General features: G+C 44.0%; 1 protein-coding gene across 1 annotated transcript; it reads left to right on the top strand.

Annotated features, from left to right (window-relative positions):
* The first annotated feature begins 602 nt into the window (after nucleotides 1-602).
* TNFRSF10B (TNF receptor superfamily member 10b) lies at nucleotides 603-22,827 on the top strand. The gene is made up of 9 exons (XM_059072067.2): nucleotides 603-928; nucleotides 9,154-9,256; nucleotides 10,517-10,630; nucleotides 11,356-11,467; nucleotides 12,439-12,692; nucleotides 13,211-13,242; nucleotides 13,706-13,888; nucleotides 15,931-16,006; nucleotides 17,188-22,827. The coding sequence occupies exons 1-9, from the start codon at nucleotides 746-748 to the stop codon at nucleotides 17,499-17,501; spliced, it is 1,371 nt and encodes a 456-aa protein (XP_058928050.1). The 5' UTR covers nucleotides 603-745; the 3' UTR covers nucleotides 17,502-22,827.
* Nucleotides 22,828-23,069: the final 242 nt, after the last annotated feature.

The following is a 23,069-nucleotide window of genomic DNA, read 5'->3' as shown; positions in this document are numbered from 1 at the left end:
AGACCCAGCGATCAATGCCTCTGTGATCGCTTCATTCTGTCTACTCGCCTGTTCATTGAGTGTCTGCTCCAGCCAGACACCTGGCTACAGAGATGCTAAGATCAAGCCCCTGACCAAGAAGCTTCGCACTGGGACAGAGCTGCAAAGTGAAACATATCCACTCAGTCAGTGAGACTCTTGGGGGTGGGGGTGGGGGGAGGGTGTAGCAGTGTGAGGAGACCGCCCAAGTCAGCGCAGGTTAGTTCCGAGTTTATAAACACGAGGGGCTTTGGCTCTGGAAAGGGGACAGGATGAGGACAGGTCCTGGATTCGGACTCAAGTTCACTACCCTGGTCACAGCTGAGGGCACAGCTTCTGGGAGTGGTCAGCTCCCACTTCGTCCCCCTAAACTCCTCACCACCACCTTCTGTGCCTGTCCTGGGAAGAACAGGATCCAGAAACAAACCACGTGCCCAGGGTAGCCAGACAGTTAGTTCTATGTCCAGCCCCTCACCTTCCGGAGGTGTACCTAGAAGGCGGCGGCCTTCGGTTCAGAGCCTCTCTGTCAACACATCACGTGCTTCAACAACGGTGTGTCTATTTGCTTGCTGGCGCCCCGCCCCGGTGACTCAACGCCGCCCAGAGTACCAACAGTCAGGACGGTCCACCCTCCCGAGAGTAGAGAGAGAGATAAGAGTGAGTCCCCGCACACCCCACGGGCGGCAGGGACGATCCAGAGCCCCACGAAAGACACTGTTGCTTCCTGATGGCTCCGCAGGCTGTCACCCCGCGGCGGCCGGGACAGCGAGCGCCCCGCGACAGCACGGGGCAGCGGGGACAGAGCCCACCGGCCGCCTCGGGCTCCCGAGCAGGGCGCCTCCCCGGTCCCAGGCCTCGGCTCCGGGGGCCCTTGGCTCTCATCTTTGTCGTCCTGGGTGACCTGCTGTCGGTGAGTCCCCGCCGCGGGTCCCGGCTCGGGGGAAGGCAGAAGCGGGGGGAGGGCGGGGGAGGGGAGTGGGCAGGCGGACATGGCTGGGTGCCTGCCCGGGTCACCTGCGGCCGCGGGTGTCCGAGCAGGATCCACAGTGGGCAGATTCGGGGGAAGGAGCAGGGTCACGGCCCGGCAGGACCGACCCGGGCCCAGAGGGAGAAGAGCCCGCGATCCCCTTCCCGGTCCGTGGCCCTGCTGGCCTCCTGAGCGGTTCCCGAAGTGTATTCCAGGCATTGGAGGGGGCAGTGTCAAGCTGGAAACTCCCTGGCAAGCTGCCTGGAGCGACAGAGAGATTGGCAGTCTTTTCTTTCTTTCTTTTTACTATTTTACACTTATGTCTAAATTCTAAAACGTGCTCATGGCAAATTGATTAAACAGCAGCCCACGAAGAAGGCTGCCTTCCACACGTTTTGTTCTGACCCTTGAGGAAGCAGGTTCCCACTTCCTTCTAGTCACATTGCCTTCGAGGCGGCCCTTAAAAGATCATCAGGCAGCCAGGAACTGGAGCCGCCCCTCCTTCCTTAGAGGTGGGTGATGCAAACAGGAAAACCCATGGTGATGCACATCCTAAAGACACTCCAAGTGGAAAGGCTCCACCCCTGCATGTTCCAGGTTGCTTATATGGTAAAAAAAAAAAAAAATTAAATGTGAAACCAACATTACAGGTGTCATGAAGTTTTAAATACTTTCATTTAACAAATTAATTCAAAATTCAGAGATGCAATAACATATTTATAATCACAAAATGATTACAGAATTAATTAATTTTTTTTTTTTTTTTTGCGGTACGCGGGCCTCTCACTGTTGTGGCCTCTCCCGTTGCGGAGCACAGGCTCCGGACGCGCAGGCCTAGCGGCCATGGCTCACGGGCTTAGCTGCTCCGCGGCATGTGGGATCTTCCCGGACCAGGGCACGAACCCGTGTCTCCTGCATCGGCAGGCGGATTCTCAACCACTGCGCCACCAGGGAAGCCCCAGAATTAATTTTTAAAAAAATTAGTCTACTAGATGAGACCCATGTTTAAGGCTGTTGCATGAATGACTCACTTTAGTACGGCAGGTGTTTTTCCGGGTGAATGTGAGAATACCGGTGTAGACACAGTCAAAATACGATCTTGATGGTTTGGGGAATGTGAGACCTAGGCCTCTGACATCCCAAACTCCCGTTCTCATCCCTTCTCATGGCTTTTTTAAAAATGCATTTACAGTCATGATCACTTTTGTTATATTCTGAGTTAATAACCAATTCCATTAGATGTCTTAGGTTAGTACATGCAGATTTATACTATTCTTTTTAGCAGCATAATATTTTATTGTAGAGGTAAAGCAAATGTGGGTGAACCAGTTTATTTCATTCTTGTCTTTCATGAATATCTTTTTAGATTATATCCTTGTTTGGTATTTTTTGTTTTGTTTTTTTTGCTAATTCCAACTGTACTGTAGTATATACCTTTGTATGTGTCATACATGCATGTGTACTGTCTACTGGGTAACTCCGTGGAAGTGAAATTGTTGTGTCAATGGGTTAGGTAATTTTATACTTTCGTTATATATAATGGTAAACTGTCCTCAAAAAAAAGGCCGGACCATTTTAACTCACACCAGGAGTCCACAAGTATGCCTGTTTCCCTGCACCCTTGCCACACTGAACTTTAATTCTTTGCTAGTCTAAGAGGTAACTATGGGGTACCACAGTGCTGTGGTTTTGATTCCTCGGTGCCAGTAGAGATTTTCAAGGATCCATGAGATTTCTGAGACTGGGAGTGGATGACCAGGAGATCCAAGATTAGGCAGCAGGGGCGGGGGCAGGGGGACAGCAGTCCCAGCTCTGCACTTGCATGGTGCCACCCAGGGCCAGTTACTGCCCCCAGCCCTGCCTGTCATGAGATGAGGCCCATGTCTTTGGGCTCTTGGAAGGATGACTTGAGATGAGCTGCAGAGCTGAGCCTGGTCCTCACCCAGGTGCCCGTTCTGCACATGTGGTGGGGCCCCATTTCTGTTGTAGGTCTTCTACTGCAGGTTTCTCTCTCTTTCAAAGTGGGAAACGTGAGGTTCAGAGGCTCAGAAGCTCAGTCAGGCCATAGGAGTCTTGGGACTGCATCTGGAGACTGCAGGCCTGCTCTGCTCCTTCCAGCTCCGGGACTCTGCATACCCCTGCTTCCTGCTGTAAAATGGGAGGAAGTGAACGTCTGCAGGGCCCTCTGGAAGCTGCTGAGAGCTGTGCGGGCGCTATGTGAGGCTGTGTGGGAGGACGAATCCCATCCTCAGGGCAGGTGTCGGTCACGCTGGTGCTGGGAGGGCCACAGGGTACGTGGTCTCCCACCCCCCAGCCCTGCAGTGACTGCCACCTGCATGTATTGGCACCGTGGTGTGGGCTCCCTGGGGTGGGGCAGGAGCTTCTGAAGCACAGGGTGGAGTGCTGTGCTGGGGGGGTGGGTCATGGAGGAACTCAGAGGAGCCCAACGTCAGGTGGTGTCAGGGATGGCAGTGCAGGGCCTCACGCCTGGTGAGCCCGAATGCTGTCAACTTAGGATCTGTTTTATTCCATTATTTCTCTCTCATTTTGAGTAGTTTCTATTGCTTTCTCTCCAAGTTCATTGATTTTCTACACATCCTAATCTGCTGTTACTCCCATCCAGTATATTTTTTTCCTTTGTGTGTGTGTGTGTGTGTGTGTGTGTGTGTGTGTATTATCGTGCTGTTTGTTTTGTTTGTTTGTTTTGTTTTTAAGACTTTATTCTTTTAGAGCAGTTTTAGAGTCAAAATAAAACTGAGAAGAAGATACATAGATTTCCCATATACCCCCTGTCCCCACACATACATGGTCTCCTCCGTTATCAACATACCCACCAGAGTGGTACATGTGTTATAATTGGTGAACCTACACTGACACATTCTAATCACCCAAAGTTCATAATTTACATTACGGTTCACTCTTGGTGTTGTAAGTTCTGTGAGCTTGGACAACTGTATACCATTGTTACGGTATCATACAGAGTATTTTCACTGCCCTAAAAATCATCTGTGTTTTGCCTATTCATTCCTCCCTGGCCCCTAACCACTGGAAACCACTGATCTTTTTACTGTCTCCATAGTTATGCCTTTTCCAGAATGTCATGTCATTGGAATCATACAGTCCGTAGCTTTTTCAGATTGGCTTCTTTCACTTAGTGATATGCATTTGAGATTCCTCCATGTCTTTTCACGGCTTGATAGCTTATTCCTTTTCTGGCCTGAATAACATTCCATTGTCTGGATGTACCGCAGTTTATTGATTCACCTACTGAAGGAAACCTTGGTTGTTTCCAAGTTTGGGCAATTGTGAAAAAAGCTGCTATAAACATCTGTGTTCACGTTTTTGTGTGGACATACATTTTCAAGTCATTTGGGTAAATACAAAGGAGCACAATTGCTGGATTATATGGTAAGAGTATGTTTAGTTTTGCAAGAAACCACAAAACTATCTTCAAAGTGGCTCTTCCATTTGCATTTCTACCAGCAGTGATTGAGAGTTCCTGTTGCTCCTCCTCTTCATCAGCATTTGGTGTTGTCAGTGCCCAGGTTTTGGCCATTCTTATAGGTGTGTACAGCATCTCATTAGTGTTTTACTTTGTATTTCCGTGATGACATATGATGTGGATCAACTTTTTGTATGCTTATTGGCCATCTGTATATTTTCTTTGGCGAGGTATCTGTTAAGGTCTTTTGTCATTTTTTTTTAACAGAGTTGTTTGTTTTCTTATTGTTGAGTTTTTTTTAAGTTCTTTGTATGTTTTGGAAAACAGTCCTTTTTAGATGTATCTTTTGCAGGTACTTTCTCCCAGTCTGTTACTTGACTTCTCATTCCGTTGATATTGTCTTTTTCAAAGCAGAATTTAATTTTAATGAAATCCAGCTTATCGGTTATTTCTTTCATGGATCATGCCTTTGGTAGTTGTATCTAGAAAGTCATCACCAGGGACTTCCCTGGTGGTCCAGTGGTTAAAAATCTGCCTTCCAATGTAGGGGACGCATGTTCCATCCCTGGTCTGGGAGCTAAGATCCCACTTGCCACAGGGCAACTAAGTCCACGCGCTCTAGAGCCCACACACCACAACTACTGAGTATGCGTTCTCTAGAGCCTGTACGCCAAAATTAGAGGGAAGCCCGCATGCTGCAACAAAGAGCCTGTGTACCGCAACAAAAGATCCCGCGTGCCGCAACTAAGACCCAATGCAGCCAAATAAATAAATAAATATATATTTTTAAAAAAGGTCATCACCAGAGCTAAGTTCATTTAGGTTTTTTCCTATGTTGTCTTCTAGGAGTTTTATAGTTTTGTGTTTTACATTTAGTTTTGCTAAGTTTGAGTTAATTGTGTAAAGGGTGTAAGGTCTGTCGACTTAAAAAATATTCACACCCTGAAAGTTGAGAGTTATGTTTTATTCAGTGGGAATTTTTATTTATTTATTTATTTTTGGCCATGCCACATGGCATGTGGGATCTTAGTTCCCTGACCAGGTATCAAACCCACGCTCCCTGCAGTGGAAGCATGGAGTCTTAACCACTGGACAGCCAGGGAAGTCCCTCGGTGGGAATTTTTAGGACTTCAAGCCTGGGAGGCAGCATCTCCAGTAACCCTGAGAGAAATGCTCCGAGGAGGCGAAGGGGGATCTAGGATATATAGGAGTTTGCAGCAAAGGGCAGGTAGTTGGAAACATCAAAAGATTATTGTTAATGAAAGAAAACCAGATATCCCAAGTTAAGAAATTTAGCACCTTTCTATGTATGGGAAGATGCAAGAGTCGGGTCTCATGGAAATCATTCCTTTAGTATGCACCTAACCTGTCTGGGGCCAGAATCCTGTGTTTTCAAATACTGAGTTTCCTCGGGTTTTCACATCCTGAGCTTCCTCAGGCCGCAGGTGGCCGCAGGTGAAGGCTGCTAGATGGCAGGTATTCCTTTCTTCCTGAGGTCTGTATCTCTATTTGTTTTTTGCATGTGGACATCTAGTTCTTCCAGTCCCAATCACTATATTTGTCATTACAGATATGGTATTTTTTAAATTTCTAGAAGTTCCATTTAATTTTTTTTATATATATCATCCATCTCTCTCCTGATTGTGTTCCTTTTCTTCTTTTATGTCCCTGAGTATATTTATAAGATTCAAATAGCTGTTTCTATAGTCTTTGTGTATTAATTCAATGGTCTCTGTCACTTTCTACAATTTCTATTGATTGAATTTTTCCTACTTATGGTGCTGTTTTCCTGCTTCATGCGTTGTCAAGTGATATAAATTGTGAATTTTGTTTTCTTAGGTATTCATTTTTGTTGTGTTCTTTTAAAGAGGGCTGGATATTGTTCCAGTCACAGTAAAGAAAATTGAATATCAGTTTGATCTTCCAATATTTGCTTTTAGGTTCAATGCCTGGGCTACACTTGCCTTATTTGGGCATTAAATTCATTAACTACAAAGGACTTAGTAGTTAACCACTGATATCTAGGCAGCACCCCTATCATGCAGTCTGTCCACTCTGGTTAATGGGAGCATGAACAATGCCAGCCCCGGGCGAGCCTCGATCCTTGTCAGCCTACTGATTTCCAGTGGTCTCTTCTCAGCCGGGGGTGGGTCCCTCCTGCACGTGCACAGGTCACACTCACCCACACACTGGATGGGCCCCTCTGCACGTCTCCAGAGCTCTCTCGGGGCAGCTTTTCTTCTCCAGTTCTCGCCCTGCATTCAGCCTCCTGGAACTCCTCTCTATCCCCTCCGCATTGGCCACGGGGTCTCCGTCGGGTCCCTTCCTGAGCTTCAGCCTGGAAACTGTCCTTAGGCAGGATGCTGAGGCCAATCCTAGGCTCACCTCCTTTGTGTCCTGGGGAGGGTGCTGTATTTTTATTCTGACATATTTTCTTAATTTATTAAAACACTCAAAATTACAGAAAATTTGCATGTATTGTACAAAACCCTTTATCCTGACCATCTGAAAGCTAGATGCTAACATGAGGAATATCATTCCTGAACACTTTGGTGTGTACTCCCTACAAACAGGAACATTCTCCCCCATAGCCACAATACAACCTTCAAATCAGAACATTAACATCGACACATTACTACTACCTAATTCTCGGACCTCATTCAGATTTCTCCAATTGTTCTTATGTCATTTATAGCTCAGAGATTGTGACACAAATTGTCACTTTTCTGTGACTCTCTGGTATTTAATAGATCATTGACAGGTTCCAGTAGGGACAGCTTGTCAGGCACCTTAAAATTTTTTTTTAAATTGTGCTAAAATATACATCGCATAAAATTCACCATCTTAACCATTTTTCAGTGTCTAGTTCACTAGCATTAACTATATTCTCATTGTTGTGCAACCAATCTCTAGAGCTATTTTCATTTTGCAAAACTGAAACTCTCTACTCGTTAAACAACAAAGTCCAAATTCTCCCCTCTACCCAGACTCTGGCAATGGCCATTCTACTTTCTCTATGAATTTGGCTACTCTAGGGACCTCACATAAGTGGAATCATACGGTATTTTTGTGATTGGCTTATTTCACTTAGCATAGTGTCCTCAGGTTCATCCGTGTTGTAGCATGTGCCAGAATTTCCTTCTTTTTTAAGGTGAATAATATTCCATTTTATGTATATACCACATTGTTTCTCCATTCATCCACTGATGGACGTTTGGGTTACTTCCATCTTTTGGCTATTGTGAATAATGGTGCTATGAACGTGGGTGTACAAATAACCCTTTGAGACCTAGCTTTCAATTCTTTTGGGTATATACCCAGAGATGAAATTGCTAGATCATATAGTAATTTTATTTTTAATTGTTTGAGAAAGCCCCAAATTTTATGGAAACTGTTTTCCATAGGGGCTGCATCATTTTCCATTCCCACCAACAGTGCACAAGACTTCCAATTTCTCCACATCTTTGCCAACACTTGTAGTTTATGGGTTTCTTTTTTTCTTTCTTTCTTTTTTTTTTAAATAGTGGCCATCCTAATGGATGTGCAATGGTACCTCATTGTGGTTTTGATTTGCATGTCCCTGATGATTCGTGATGTTCAGCATCTTTTCATGTGCTTATTGGCTATTTGTATATCTTCTTTGGAAAAACGTCTATTCAAATCTTTTACTTATTTTTTTAAAATGGTTGTTTATTATTATTATTGTTGTTGTTGTGTTGTAGGAGTTCTTTATATATTCTGGATATTAACCCTTTATCAGATATATGATTTGCAAACATTTCTCCCATTCTGTGGGTTGCCCTTTCACTCTGTTAATTGTGCTTTTTCGATGCACAGAAGTTTTAATTTTTGACGTTAGCACAATTTATCTATTTTTTTCATGTTGCCTGTGATTTTGGTGTCATATCCAAGAAGTCATTTCCAAATCCCAGTTCCTGAAGAACTGCCCCTACATTTTCTCCTAAGTTTTTTATAGCTTTAAGTCTTATGTTTCTATCTTTGATCCATTTTGAGTTAATTTTTGTATATGGTGTAAAGTAAGGGTCCAAGTTCATATTTTTGCACATGGATATCCAGTTTTCCCAAGATTGTCCTTTCTCCGTTAAATGATTTTGGTACTCCATGTCAAGTCATTTGACCATGTATGCAACAGTCTATTTCTGGGCTATCTGTTCTATTCTATTGGTCTAGATGTCTGAGGCACCTTTTTAAACCAGAAATTCGTTATTTAATCAACATTTGGTGAACAAAAAATTATTTAATGTTTGATTCTGTATCCTGATTTTTTAAAGTTTGCATATTATATAACCCTCATTTGTAAATGTGCGTGTGTGTGTGTGTAAGAGAAAGAGAATATTCACACATATGGTGAAATAGTGGAACTAAATGAGACAAAACATTAATGGATGCTATTTCTAAGATGAAGGGATCATATATAGGTTTTGTATTCTTATAAAAATTTTACCTGCTCATAGTTTCTAGAATAAACATGTTTTCTTCTATAAGAGAAGAGGATAAAGAAGAGTTTTTCAAGTGTATGTTACGTGTAGCCCCAAATCATGGAAGTTCAAACATAAATACTGAAGAATATTTAAGAGTCTGGAGCTGGGAGAAAGGTGTAAGGTCTGCTTAGTGTTGGAGGTGAGGTGAAAGGATTGTGGAATGGATTCTGGGAGGGGTGAGAGTCTGGAAGCCACTCATGCCTGTCCCTGTTTTGTCCCTATAGGTCACAGCTGCCTCAACCATGCCCACGGGGAAGGATGGAGTTCACCAGCAACCACCTGCCCCACAGGGATGGAGGCAGAACTTCTGGGAGTTGTGTCCACCAGGTAAATTCTAAGACTGATCTCCAACCCTCACCTGACCCTTGTCTCCCTTATCTTCATGTCCTTCTGGTCTTCTGATTCCTGCAGTTCCTGGTTCTTATTCCACAGTCATTTACTGGAAGTCTTCCGTGTTCCAGGCGCTGTGCTAGTGGAGGACATGAGGCCCCCGCCCTCCTGGAACACTCCTGCTAGGATGGTACCCAGACAGATGAACAAACGTGACAGTCAGAGAGATGAGCTATATATCCAAAAGAATTAAAAACGAGGTCTCAAAGAGATGTTAGTACACCCATGTTCATAGCAATAGTCATCATAGCCAAGAAGTAGAAGAAGCCCAAGTGTCCATTCATGGATGAATAGATAAACTAAATGTTTTATACACATGCAATGGAATATTATTCAGCCTGAAAAAAGAATGAAATTCTGACACATGTTATAACATGGATGAACCTCAAAAACCTGTGCTATGTGAAATAAGCCAAAAACAATTTTTGTATGATTTGGGACATACGTTGCCAGGCAGCAACAGCTCCTGCAAGGTCTCACCTCAGTGCCTGGAGAAAGCCTCTGTATTCCAAGGCACAACACCACACTTTCTCTGGATCTTTCTTTGACTCTTTACATACAGGACCCATTTTTCCTTCCGTTTTTTTGGAGGATGGTGTGAACTTTAACTAAAGGCTTGTCTGTGATTGTCATATTACTTCTGATCTTGTTTGTGTCTTCCACTGACCTGGGACTCACTGAGGACAGGGGCTAAGACTTTCTTCTGTGACTCTCTAGGGAGCTGATGATGCTGTCCAATTTAGCAGTCACTAGGTCCATGTGACTATTGAGCACTTGAAATATGGCCACTCAGAATAGTGAGTGATGTAAGGGAGAAATAATCCCTGGATTCTAAGACATACTTTGAAAAACGAATGTAAAATATTTGAATGTTTTATGTTTATTACATCTTAAAGTGGTATTATTTTGAATATATTGGTTAAATGCATTATTAAAATTAAGTTGACCTGTTTCCTTCTGCTCTTTTAATGTGGCTCCTATAACATTTGAATTTTATATCGACTTGTAATATATTTATGTTGCAATGTTCGTCAAGGGTATGTAGTAGATGCAGAATTGATGAACTGGCAGATGCCAGGTAAAATGAATTTCCCCATTTGGATTCTGCTGATGGCCAAAAGAGGAGTCTCCCCGTCACGCTGCCAGCCCCTGGGAATCCTGTGGGATTCATTCACCAGATTTTCTCTCCCTCCCCAGGATACCATGTATCAGAAGGTGGAAAAAACTGTATATCCTGTACAAATGGAGTGGACTTTACTAATCACTGGAATATGCTCCCTTCCTGCTTGCCATGTACAATCTGTAAATCAGGTACAGAACTTGGGGACCCATAGCAAGTGCAGGCATGATGAGGTGGGAATTGTATCCAACATGGAATCAGGACCTGTTTTATGATTATGTCTTAGGTCAATACAAAAAATAGAAATTATTTTTATAATGCATGCCACATGGTATGTAAATCTTTTAAATCATCAGGTGAAAGCAGTGGGAAAGTAATCTGTCCTTTGATGGGGGAGAGGGATGGGATCTGTATAGTCACAGCATAAGAAAAGGCCTGGCCAAGTGGAAGAGTGCTAGGTTTGAGCTTTGACGTGGGTCTAGTCCTGGGCCAGGCCCCTCTTAGCCCTGTGCTCTGTGCTCCTGCCAGAGACTTGGCCTCTCTCAGCCTTTACAACTTAGGGCCCCTCCACCTCTCCAGCAGGGCTAAGTTTGGGGAAGTCACCCAAGGATTCCTCTCCATCCAGGGTCTCTCAGATTATACCCAGCCCTTCCTACTGACCCTGTGAGCTATAAGATTTCCCTCCTTGTCCTAATGCATTAAATAATGAATCATGGTCCTTTTCTCATACCTCTGGGTATTGGTGACAGGTGAACAGGGGCTGCCCTTTATGTGCCCCACATGTGTTGCTGCAGAATTTGACCCCCAAAGCTACAGTGAACTGAGGAGAGCTGAGTGGGTGGGTTTTGGGTTGGTGAAGAAGGGTCGAGGGTCACGCGAGGGATGCATATCCCCAGACCTCATCCTTTGTCTTCAGGTGAAGAAGAGAGGACCCCTTGCACGGCGACTAAGGACACGCAGTGTCAGTGCAGACGTGGAACTTTCCACGAAGAAGACTCACCTGAGTTCTGCCAGAAGTGCAGCACTGGGTAAGACGTGGGAACCTAGGTGGTTCCCAATAGCTCAAGGGAAATCCCACAGAGCCCCGCTTCTACCCCAGGGCTTCCCTGTGCTGGTGGGGTCTCTTGAGCCTGCAGCAGCCCCTCCTCGTCCATATGCATGTCCCTGCCCTGCTCCCTGCACCTTCCCACACCTCCTTAGCACCGCTTCCCTTTGGCCAGGTCGGCTTTTCTATTGGACACAAGGGGCCACTGATTAGGATCCATGACGCAGTCAACAGAAGTTTAAATTTCTTTTAAAAAGATATCAGAGGAGAAAAAAATGAGTAGAATGCAGCCGGGCTTATATTCACCTTTATAACAATTCAGTCATAAAATGGAATCTTTAATATTTTGTATGCAGGAAAGGGCCCATGAGCACAAAAATGCCCACAGCCGGGTCATAATAAGATTGAACCTGTAGCTCCTTCAAGGTTCCTTTAAAGCCCTGAACGGACTCAGCTGACCTCACATCCAGCCCTCATTCCCTCAATAAGAGGGAATAAATCTTTCCTATATAGGGACTTAGGGGCCAATAGTAGTTTGCTCTCCTCTGACGAGTCAACAGGTGCAGGACAAGAGGGTCCTTGTAGTAAAGCTTGACTGGAGGATGAGGCTTGGCTTGTGCCCACACCCTTCTGACCCTTGACTTGGATGAGAGGCCCCCTCACACGGGCTTCCCCTGCAGCCCAGGGAGGCCAGTGCAGGCCTTGCAGAGGAGGCCCAGCTCCTTAAGGGGCAGCTCTGAACACTCAGCAGGAGCCCTGAGGGCTGGAGTGCACAAGCCCGGATCCTTCTCCCCCAACAAGGGGGACTGAAGGGACCCTGCGCTGCAGACAGTAGGAGCCCGTCCCTCCTCCACTGTCTTGGCGGGGAACACTGGGTGAGAGATTGTTCCTTCTTTCTCCTCGCCAGCTTTCCCTGACGAGTCCCCTCCATGTCCTCCCTGTGTCCTTGCCCAGGTGCCCTGATGGGATGATCGTGGCCACACCCTGTAGCCCCTTCAGCGACCTCAAATGTGTGGACCAAAAATCAGGTACCCAGGCCAGTGGGGAGGCCCCGGTTCCTGGAGAGACAGTGACCATGCGCCGGAGACCACCCACCACTCCCTCTCCCTCCTCGGGCACTTCACAGCTGGTGATCACAATTGTAGCTGCCTGTGTTCTTCTGGTGCTGGCGGTGATCGCATATGTTTTCTGGTGCTTCTTCATTAAAGGTGAGGTTCTGGGAGGGAAGGGGAGGTTCTGGAACCCTCCTCCATCTCCCCACTCCTCCTGTTCCTCCAGGCTTGGCTCTGATCTTGTTCCCCGGGATCCCCCTCCACCTCCCACCTCACCTGCTCCTACATGAGTCCCCCATCTCAGCTGATGGGCCCCTCTTCCCCCTGGCCGAGTCTGGTGTAGCGGGGGGCAGGGTCAGTCCTTAATGCCTTTAGGACCCCCGGCCGGGGCAGAGATGTGGTCAGCACCTTGACTGGGTGACCAGAGTCAGGGGAGAGGGTCGTTCAGCAGAACCCCACAGAGATTTTACATGGGTTTCATTTTCCCCCTTCTCTTCTCCCTTCCCGAGGGTTCTCCAGATTTGGAATGGCCCGCTCCCTGTCACCAGGCCTGGGGCTCCTTGTTCAGTGTCTGAGCCCCCAGCCCACACCCTGGCCCTGGCACTGTCCCTGGGGAGGGAGGTGCTGCAAGAGGGCCCTCCCCACTGCTCAGGCGGGTGCGTCTTCTCTTCTAGGTTACCGTGTGGACCCTAAGTGCATGGACAGGGTGAGTGGGTTTCTCCAGGACCTGGTGGCGTCAGGCCCTCAGTAACTGCTTGGCCCTGGGGGGACACGGTCCCCAGTTTGTCCTATACTGTTGTCCCTGGCTCTCTCAAGTGGCCTGAGGGCTCTGGGCTGACAGTAGGAGAGCAACTGGCCTGTTGAGAGCAGACCTAAGGCTGGTTGGCAATGCTTGCCCTGTCCCTCTTACTGCTTGTGAGGCACCCTCACCCCATAACCCTGGATGCACCTTGGGGTATGGGGGGTGTCAGGCAAGGGTGCTGAACCCCCCTTAGCACAGCACTAGGGTCCTGGTGCCATCAAAAGAGCCCTGGATGTGCTGAGTCTGTGCCTACGTCGGGGGGGGGGACAAATGGGAGTAGGTGCAGAGGCAGAGCCCACCGTGTTCCCCCAGACGCTGCAGGGATCTGTGGGTACGGACTCCTGAGTCAGCTCCTTGCCTTCCCAAGGTCTTTTTCTGGTGCTCATGTCCCCCAAGAGGTCCTGGGGCTCTGGATAATGCCCATAACAACATGCTGATCAACAGAGATTTGCTGTCCATTCTGGTGGCCAAGAAGGACCTAGAAGATCAGGAGCAGGACAAGCTGACAGGTGTCATGGTACAGTCTCCGGTGGAAGAAAAGCATTTACTGGTGAGTGTGTGGTGAGCTTTCTTCTTGCCCAGTACTGCAGTAGAAACAGGGAAAGACCAATGTTGGTCAGATCTCCTGTCCCATGGGGAAGGGGGGATAGAGGGAAATCAGGGCCCTGAAGGGGAAAGGAACCTGCTACCCTGATATGGTAGACTGTCAGCTCTGTGCAATATTATGCTATTTATTATCTGTCCAGTTCTCACTGTTTCCTCAGTCTAAAACAAGGAGACACAGAGTGGGCACTCCCATATTTGTTGAATGACTGAATGAGGGCTGCATAATATTCCACTGCATAGTTGTAAAATAATATAGTAAGTCATTCCTCGTAATAATAGGAATTTCAAATTTGTTTCAAAATTATTATTACACTGAACATACATGAAAATAAATCTTAGTCCAGATAGTTGATCATATTTGTATAGTGGCTTCTTAGAAGAAGTAGAATTTTGGGGTCAACTTGTAGAAGTGCTTTTCTACTGTCTACATACACACATGCACATCCAGTTTGGGTTCATATCTGTTCATCAGTTTTGACATTGAGTAGTCAACCTGTGCAAACATTTCTTATTCTTCATAAGGCTGGAAAGTCATTCCCCACAACATAAGATGAAATTGTTTAATTTCTTAGAGTTTTTAAATTTTTTTTTTTTTTTTTTTGCGGTACGCGGGCCTCTCACTGTCGTGGCCTCTCCCGTTGTGGAGCACAGGCTCCGGACGCGCAGGCTCAGCGGCCATGGCTCACGGGCCCAGCCGCTCCGCGGCATGTGGGATCTTCCCGGACCGGGGCACAAACCCATGTCCCCTGCATCGGCAGGCGGACTCTCAACCACTGCGCCACCAGGGAAGCCCTAGCCAATATTTTATAATAACTTTAAATGGAGTATAATCTCTAAAAATTTTGAATCTGCACTGTACATCTGGTACTAATATAATATTGTAAATCAACTATAACTCAATGAAAAAAATATATTTTAAAAAGGAGATAGCATTTCAAGTCAAGGGTTTTTATTAGGACTCAATAAGATTTGAGTTCTTCAGATAAATTATGCCTATTTCTTGTCAAAGCTGTTTCTTTATTACTCTTAATGATTGGATCCTCTTATAATCTCATTTTCTAATATGTTGTTTCTGCTATGTTTTTAACATTCATCAAGACATGCACTCATTTTTAAGTACTGTAGCTTAAACCTTAGGGTTTTTAAAATATACAGCCATATTAAAATAATAGTTATTTTTTCTGCCCCCTTCCCCTAGTCTTGCCTCATTTTTGCTTCACATCTTGCTTGCTGCATAGTCCAGAACTTATGTTCAAAGATGCTTAGAGAAGGCAGGTATTTAGGTCTTGATTTGATTTCACTGGGAATGCCTCCAATATTTTACCATTAGGAATGATGTTGACTCTTGTGTCCATATAGAAAATTTTAGCATGGTGGATGCAGCCTCCTATTTTTAGGTATTTTTAAAAAGTCAGAATTCATGTTTATGTCTACCAAATGCCTTTCCAGTCTCCATGGAGGCTATCAGATGCTTTCATTCCCTTATTTAGGCTATTGATATGGTACATTATTACTGATCAAAGCACCTTCATGTACATGGAATAGACTATTTATTTATTTATTTATTGACACTTACTTTAGATTTTCCAAAATGCCCTTGTAAATACCCTTCATTTGAGTCACAAGAAGGCTGGGATGGAGTGCTTGTCTCCTGCCGAGGTGGGTGGGAAAGGGCTAGAAGGCCAGAAGGGACTGCATGGGTGCTGGGAATGTTCTGTGTTTTGATTGGGTGATGGCTACTCAGCTGTATACAGTTGTCAAAGCTGGAGCAGATACTTACGAAGTGAGCATTACTGCAGGGAACATGTCCCCCCATGAGTACATGAGCCTGTGAACTGCTCAGGGTGGGAGGTTCCTCTCCATCTCCACAGAGACCCGGGAGGGAAGGTGGCTGCCCATGTCACACAGCGGGCTGGTTGCCGGGCTCAGTTCTGGAACCCAGGACCCCTGATTAAGACCGAGGCTGTTCTCCACTGTGTTTTACAGGAACCAGCAGAAGCTGAAGGGTCTCACACGAGAAGAAGGCTGCTGGTTCCAGCAAACGGTGCAGACCCCACTGAAAGTGAGTGCTTTCCCCGGGCAGTGGAGCAGGAGTGGAGCGAGGAGGGACAGTGTCCTAACTGCTGTCCCCGTAGCTGTCAGGGCAACTCAGAGCAGGGGATGGCTTGTCACTGGACCTTCGGGACTCTGATTCCCTCTCTGCCCCCTCTTCTTCTCCCCACCCTGCACGCCTCTGTCCCCTAACAGTGTCCCCTAACACCTCCCTGTCCTTCCCTCCCTCCATCCCCCCTCCTCCCTTGTTGCTCAGGGCCTGGTTGGTCCACCCTGAGGCATCTAAGGGGCTGTGCTGTCCAGCAGGGCACCCAGTGGCCGCAGGAGGCTGTGGAGCGCCTGACCTGTGGCCAAATCTGATGAGCTGTAGTATAACTCGATACTGTAGTGCAAAGAACTGGCAGGAAAAAGGACGGTAATATGTCTCATGAACAGTTTGTTGTATACTGATTACATGTTGAAATGAAGATTTTTAGAATCTATTGAGTTAGTGCCATATTTTATGAAAATTAGTTATTACTTGTTACTTTTTTCAGTGTAGCTGTGAGAAAATACAAATTTGTATTCGGTGCCCACCTTACGTGCCTATGGACGGCGGTGTGCACTGCATTTCACACACATCTCACTGAGTCCCCAGTAGTCCCGCGAGGTGGGTGGTGTTTGCTCCATTTTATGGGTTAAATTCCTGCTGCGAGTCTGTCCCCATCTGGCTCTGCCACAGCGTTAGTCAGCGAGGCCGAGCTGGGCGTGAGGTCAGAGACCTTCCTCCCTCCAGGCCCTTGCTCTGTCCGCAGTGCTGAGGTGGCAGCCGGGGCACCTCACTCTCGTGAGAACGGCAGGTGCCCTCCTCTGAGGTCTGTTGCACCACTGTGTCCCGCCCTCTGTCTCCTACCACAGACTGCCTTCTCCCTCCATGACGCCCATCTCCCCTCCCTGGTGGGCCCTCATTCCCCGCTTAGGGCAGGACTCTCTGGTGACCTGGACTCCCTGCGGTGCCTTGGGCACAGGTGAGGCCCATGCAGTGTGGCCTGATCCTCTGCTGATGGGAAGCGTGTCAGGGACGCAGAGCAGCAGGTTCACCAGCAGGGGGCGCTCCTCAGGTCCCACCCTGGGGTCTAGGCCTGACTGAGGGTCCTCTGCCCTTTCTGAAGCCTGTCCCAACTCTGCCTCTGTGACTTTCCCCCAACTTAGGCCTGAGGCTGTTCTTCGATTACTTTGCAACCATCGTGCCGTGTGACTCCTGGGATTCGCTCCTGAGGCAGTTGGGCCTCACGCGAAATGAGATCTTTCTGGCCAGAGAAGGGGTCCGGGTCCCTCGGGATGCCTTGTATGAAATGCTAGAGACCTGGGTCAGCAACAAGGGACGGGAGGCCTCAGTCAACACCCTGCTGGATGCCTTGGAAAAGCTGGGGCAGATATTGGCAAAGCAGAAAATTCAGGACCACCTGCTGGAGTCGGGAATGTATGTCTATGAAGATGGTGAAGCAGGCTCTGCTGTGTCCTGAGTCTAAAAGAATCTCTTTATGAAACTACAGCTTCCCTACTTTACCTTTTCTTCTGGAAAGGGACACATGATTGGACACCAGCCTAGATGAAACAGCCGGTACTTGACCAATACTTGAAAGACCACTATCATCTGATATATGCAGAAATTGTAGACTTCTACAACTTTTCCGTAAAACTGGAGTAATTTTTATGAAATGTCATTGATAAATGATGGTGGAAATATTTATAAATATTTATGCTTGTGTAAGCCCTGATAATTGATTTAGGATGTCATTTAGTTCAGAGCACTTTGTCATCCTACTAGAATTGCATGTTTTACTTGTATTTTTTATATTGTGAGATCCACCCATGTTATGTGTATACTTAATTATGTCTAATGATGACTTAATATTTTATGATAAGCATCTTCCATTTTAATATTTTTGTATAGATTTATATGAATGTGGGAAACCTTTTGGAAAGATTACTTACTAGGTTGACTATGTGGGTTTCCTGGATGGGAGCAGGCAACCACAAAATCAGTAAAAATACAGAGCAGGGAGGAGGATGGAGCCCATTGCAGTGGGAGGCACTGGTGAGATCAATTCTCCCTCATCCGGGAGTTTGACTTTGTCTAGGATTAGATGACCAGCAACTTTTAAAGTGTCCATCATTTCCAGCTGACAATTTTATAGGTGTGGGATTATTTATATTATTTATTGGTAGATGTTTACAAATGAGGAGAGAGAGGAGAAGTGGCATCCACATGCAGCCCTGTGTCTGGTATCCATGAACTGGGCTGTCATGCGTGGGCCTCCTCCTGTTCATCTATGGGCCTGAGTGGGAAGGGTGGGACATGGGTGGGACACGTGAGTGTCAAATAGCTTCTATGTCATGTGCCACATCTGATTTTGTTAGTGAACCTTCAGTTCTATCTGGGCTCCAGGGAGAGAGGACAGGGATCTGCTCCTAGTGTCTGCCATGATCTCTGGGAGGAAGAGTAGACAGTGCTCATGGATTGTGTTCAATGTTGGCTGACTCGGCACTAGATGAGCCCTCTCACTTACGGTGGTCTGTGAATCAGTCCCAGAACAGCCTTTTTAGGGTACAGATTCCAAATATGAAGAGCTTAGTGCCTCTGTAAGCATCCCACTTCTGCATGAAAGGGAACACATAAACACAAACTCTTTTTTTCTTTTTACCATTAGAATGTATACGTTATTTTTTTTTAATTTTCCATTTTTAAAAATTGAAGTATAGTTGGTTTACAATATCGTGTTAGTTTCAGGTACCAATTCTTAAAACCTGTGAGAATTGGGCCTAAAATGGCTGGAACTTTAGAGTTTTGTTCTTGTATCAATTTCTCTTACTTTTTAATTTGTACAATATTATATAAGTTACAGGTATATAATATAGTGATTCACAATTTTTAAAGGTTATACTCCATTTATAATAACCATAAAATACTGACTGTATTTCCTATGTTGTATCCTTGTTGCTTATTTTATACATAATATTTTGTACATCTTAATCCCCTACCCCTATATTGTCCCTTCCCTCTTCCCTCTCACCACTGGTAACCACTGGTTTGTTCTCTGTATCTGTGAGTCTGCTTCTTTCTTGTTATGTTCACTAGTTTGTTTTATATTTTAGATTTCACATATACGTGATATCATACAATATTTGTCTTTCTCCGTCTGACTTATTCCACTTAGCATAATACCCTCCAAATCCATCCATGTTGCTGCAAAAGGCAAAATTCATTCTTTGTCTATGGCTGAGTAGTATTCCATTGTCTGTATATACCACATCTTCATATCCATTCATCTGTCGATGGACACTTAGGTTGTTTCTGTATCTTGGCTATTGTAAATAATGCTGCTATGAACATTGGGGTACATGTATCTTTTAGAATTAGTGTTTTTGTTTCCTTTGGATATTTACCCAGTAGTGCAATTGCTGGATCACATGGTAGTTCATTTTAGTTTTTTGAGGAACCTCCATACTCTTTTCCACAGTGGCTGCACCAACTTACATTCCCACCAACAGTGTATGAGGGTTCTTTTTTCTCCACATCCTCATCAAGACTTGTTATTTATGGTCTTTTTGATAATAGCCATTATGACAGATGTGAGGTGATATCTCATTTTAGTTTTGATTTGCATTTCTCTGATGATTAGTAATGTTGAGCATCTTTTAATGTACCTGTTGGCCATCTGCATTTCCTCTCTGGAAAAATGTCTATTCAGGTCTTCTGCCCACTTTTTAATTGAGTTGTCTGTTTTTTTTCTTTTTGATATTGAGTTGCTTGAGCTATTTATATATGTTGGATATTAACCCCTTATTTGTCATATCACTTGCAAATATTTTCTCCTATTCAGTAGGGTGTCTTTTTGTTTTGTCAATGGTTTCCTTTGCTGTGCAAATCTTTTAAGTTTAATTAGGTCTATCTGTTTATTTTTGCTTTTGTTTTCTTTGCCTTAGGCAACAGATCAAAAAAAATATTGCTATGATTTATGTCAAAGAGTATTCTGACTATGTTTTCTTCTAGATGTTTTATGGTTTCTGGTCTTATATTTAGGTCATTAATCCATTTTGAGTTTATTTTTGTGTATGGTGTGAGAAAATGTTCTAATTTCATTCTTTTACATGAAGCTGCCCATTTTTTGATTGGGTTGTTTGTTTTTATGATATTGAGCTATAGGAGCTCTTTGTATATTTTGGAGATTAATCCCTTGTTGGTCGCATCATTTGCAGATATTTTCTCTCATTCTGTAGGCTGTCTTTTTGTTTTGTTTATGTTTTCCTTGACGGTGTAAAAACTTTTAAGTTTAATTAGGTCCATTTTTTAATTTTTGTTTTTATTTCCATTACTCTAGGAGACAGACCGAAAAAGATATTGCTATAATTTATGTCAGAGTGTTCTGCCTGTGTTTTCCTCTAGGAGTTTTATAGTATCTGGTTTTACATTTAGGTCGTTAATCCATTTTGAGTTTATTTTTGAGTATGGTGTTAGAGAATGTTCTAATTTCATTATTTTACATGTAGCTGTCCAGTTTTCCCAGCACCACTTTTTGAAGAGACTATCTTTTCTATGTTATATATTCTTGCTTCGTTTGTTGTAGATTGATTGACCATAGGTGCCTGGTTTTATTTCTGGGCTTTATATCCTGTTCCACTGCTCTACATTTCTGCTTTTGTGCCAGTACCATACTGTTTTGATTACTGTAGCTTTGTAGTATAGTATGAAATCAAGGAGCATGATTCCTCCAGCTCTGTTCTTCTTTCTCAAAATTGTTTATGCTATTCCAGGTCTTTTGGGTTTCCACACAAATTTTAAGATTATTTGTTTTAGTTCTGTGAAAAATACTGTTGGTATTTTGATAGGGATTACATTGAATCTGTAGATTGCCTTGGATAACATGGTCATTTTAACAATATTAATTCTTCCAATTCAAGAACACAGTATATCTTTTCATTTGTTTGTGTTATCTTCAATTTCTCTCATCAGTGTCTTATAGTTTTCCTAGTACAGGTCTTTAACCTCCTTAGGTAGGTTTATTCCTAGATATTTTATTCTTTTTGATGCAATGGTAAATGGGAGTGTTTCCTTAATTTCTCTTTCTGATAATTTGTTGTTAGTGTATAGAAATGCAACAGATTTCAATATGTTAATTTTGTGTCCTGCAACTTTACCAAATTCATTCACAAGCTCTAGCAGCTTTCTAGGGATGTCTTTAGGATTTTCTATGTATATTATTATGTTATTTGCAAACAGTAACAGTTTTACTTCTTCCCTTTCAAAATTTGGATGCCTTTTATATGTATTTCTTCTTGTCTGTTTGCTGTAGCTAGGACTTCCAACACTATGTTAAATAAAAAAGGTGACAGTGGATATCCTTGTCTTGTTCCTGATCTTAGAGGAAATGCTTTCAGCTTTTCACCATTGAGTATGTTGTTAGCTGTGGGTTCGTCATATATGGTCTTTATTGTGTTGAGGTGTGTCCCCTCTATGCCCACTTTTTAATTATAAATGGATATTGAATTTGTCAAAATGTTCTTCTTCATCTATCAAGATGATCATATGGTTTTTATTCTTCAGTTTGCTAATGTGGTGTATCATATTGATTGATTTGCAGATATTGAAAAATCCTTGCATCCCTGAGATAAATCCTGCTTGATTATGATATACATCTTTTCAATGTATTGTTGGATTTGGTTTGCTAATATTTTGTTGAGGATTTTTGCATCTATGTTTGTCAGTGATATTGGACTATAATTCTCTTTTTTTGTGGTATCTTTGTCAGCTTTTAGTATCAGGGTGATGCTGGCCTCATAGAATGAGTTTGGAAGCATTCCTTTCTCTGCCATTAGTTGGAATGGTTTGAGAAGGATAGGTATTAACTCTTCTCTAAATGTTTGGTAGAATTCCCCTGTGAAACCTTCTGCTCCTGGACTTTTGTTTTGGGGGAGTTTTTTGATTACTGATTCAATTCATTACTGGTAATTGGCCTGTTCCTATTTTCTATTTCTTCCTGGTTCTGTCTTGGGAGATTGTACCTTTCTAAGAATTTTTCCATTTCTTCTGTGTTGTCCATTTTATTGGCATAATAGTTGTTCACAGTAGTCTCTTATGGTCATTTGTATTTCTGTCATGTTGCTTGTAACTTCTTTTTTCATTTTTGATTTACTGATTTGGACCCTCTCCCTTTTTTTCTTTGTGAGTCTTTCTAAAGGTTTATCAATTTGTTTTTCTTTTCAAAGAACCAGCTTTTAGTTTCTTAGCTTTTTTCTATTGTTTTTTTAGTCTCTATTTCATTTATTTCTGTTCTGATTTTTATGATTTTTTTCCTTCTACTTACTTTGGGGTTTTTTGTTGTTGTTGTTATTGTTCTTTCTCTTGTTCCTTGCAAAGTTAGATTGTTTATTTTAGATTGTTCTTGTTTCCTGAGGTAAGCTTGTATCACTTTAAACTTTCCTTTTAGAACTGCTTCTGCTGTGTCCCATAGATTTTGGATCATTGTGTTTTCATTTTCATTTGTCTCCATGTATTTTTTAAAATTTCTTCTTTGATTTCTTCAGTGATCCATTGGTTGTTTAGTAGTATATTGTTTAATTTCCACGTGTTTGTGGGGTTTTTTGCAGTTTGTCTCTTGTAGTTGATTTCTAGTCTCATAGTGTTGTGGTCAGAAAAGATGCTTGATATGATTTCAATTTTCTTTAATTTACTGAGACTTGTTTTGTGGCCTAGCATATGATCTACCCTGAAGAATGTTCCATAGGCACTTGAAATGTGTATTCTGCTGCTTTTGGATGGAATGCTATATATACAGATCAATTAAGTAATCTGGTCTAATGTGTCTTCTTTTTTTTCAGGCAAGGTTTTATTGGGGCCCCTGCTTCATCAGAGGGAACAAGTACAAACAACAGGTTCCCTTGCTTGCTTGCTTCCTGGGGGGGGGGCAAGCTTGTTCCTTATATGGCGTGAGGGTAAGGGTGTGTCCAAGGGGACCGGAGGGGTGCCTTAACTGGTTTGCCCACCCACTAGGTAGTGTTGTGTGCAGGAGGCATGTGCAGTACCCTGCTTT

Source organism: Kogia breviceps, chromosome 8, assembly GCF_026419965.1.
Source record: "Kogia breviceps isolate mKogBre1 chromosome 8, mKogBre1 haplotype 1, whole genome shotgun sequence".
Lineage (NCBI taxonomy): Eukaryota > Metazoa > Chordata > Mammalia > Artiodactyla > Physeteridae > Kogia > Kogia breviceps.
The sequence above is the reverse complement of the archived record's forward strand: the minus strand, read 5'-3'. Positions and strand labels throughout refer to the sequence as shown.

Excerpts from the sequence above, each read along its gene's own strand:
- TNFRSF10B (XM_059072067.2), top strand. The coding sequence starts at position 746 with ATGGCTCCGCAGGCTGTCACCCCGCGGCGGCCGGGACAGCGAGCGCCC. Across the intron at positions 12,693-13,210 it reads CTGGTGCTTCTTCATTAAAG|GTTACCGTGTGGACCCTAAG; the intron begins GTGAGGTTCTGG and ends CTTCTCTTCTAG. Across the intron at positions 13,243-13,705 it reads ACCCTAAGTGCATGGACAGG|GTCTTTTTCTGGTGCTCATG; the intron begins GTGAGTGGGTTT and ends TGCCTTCCCAAG.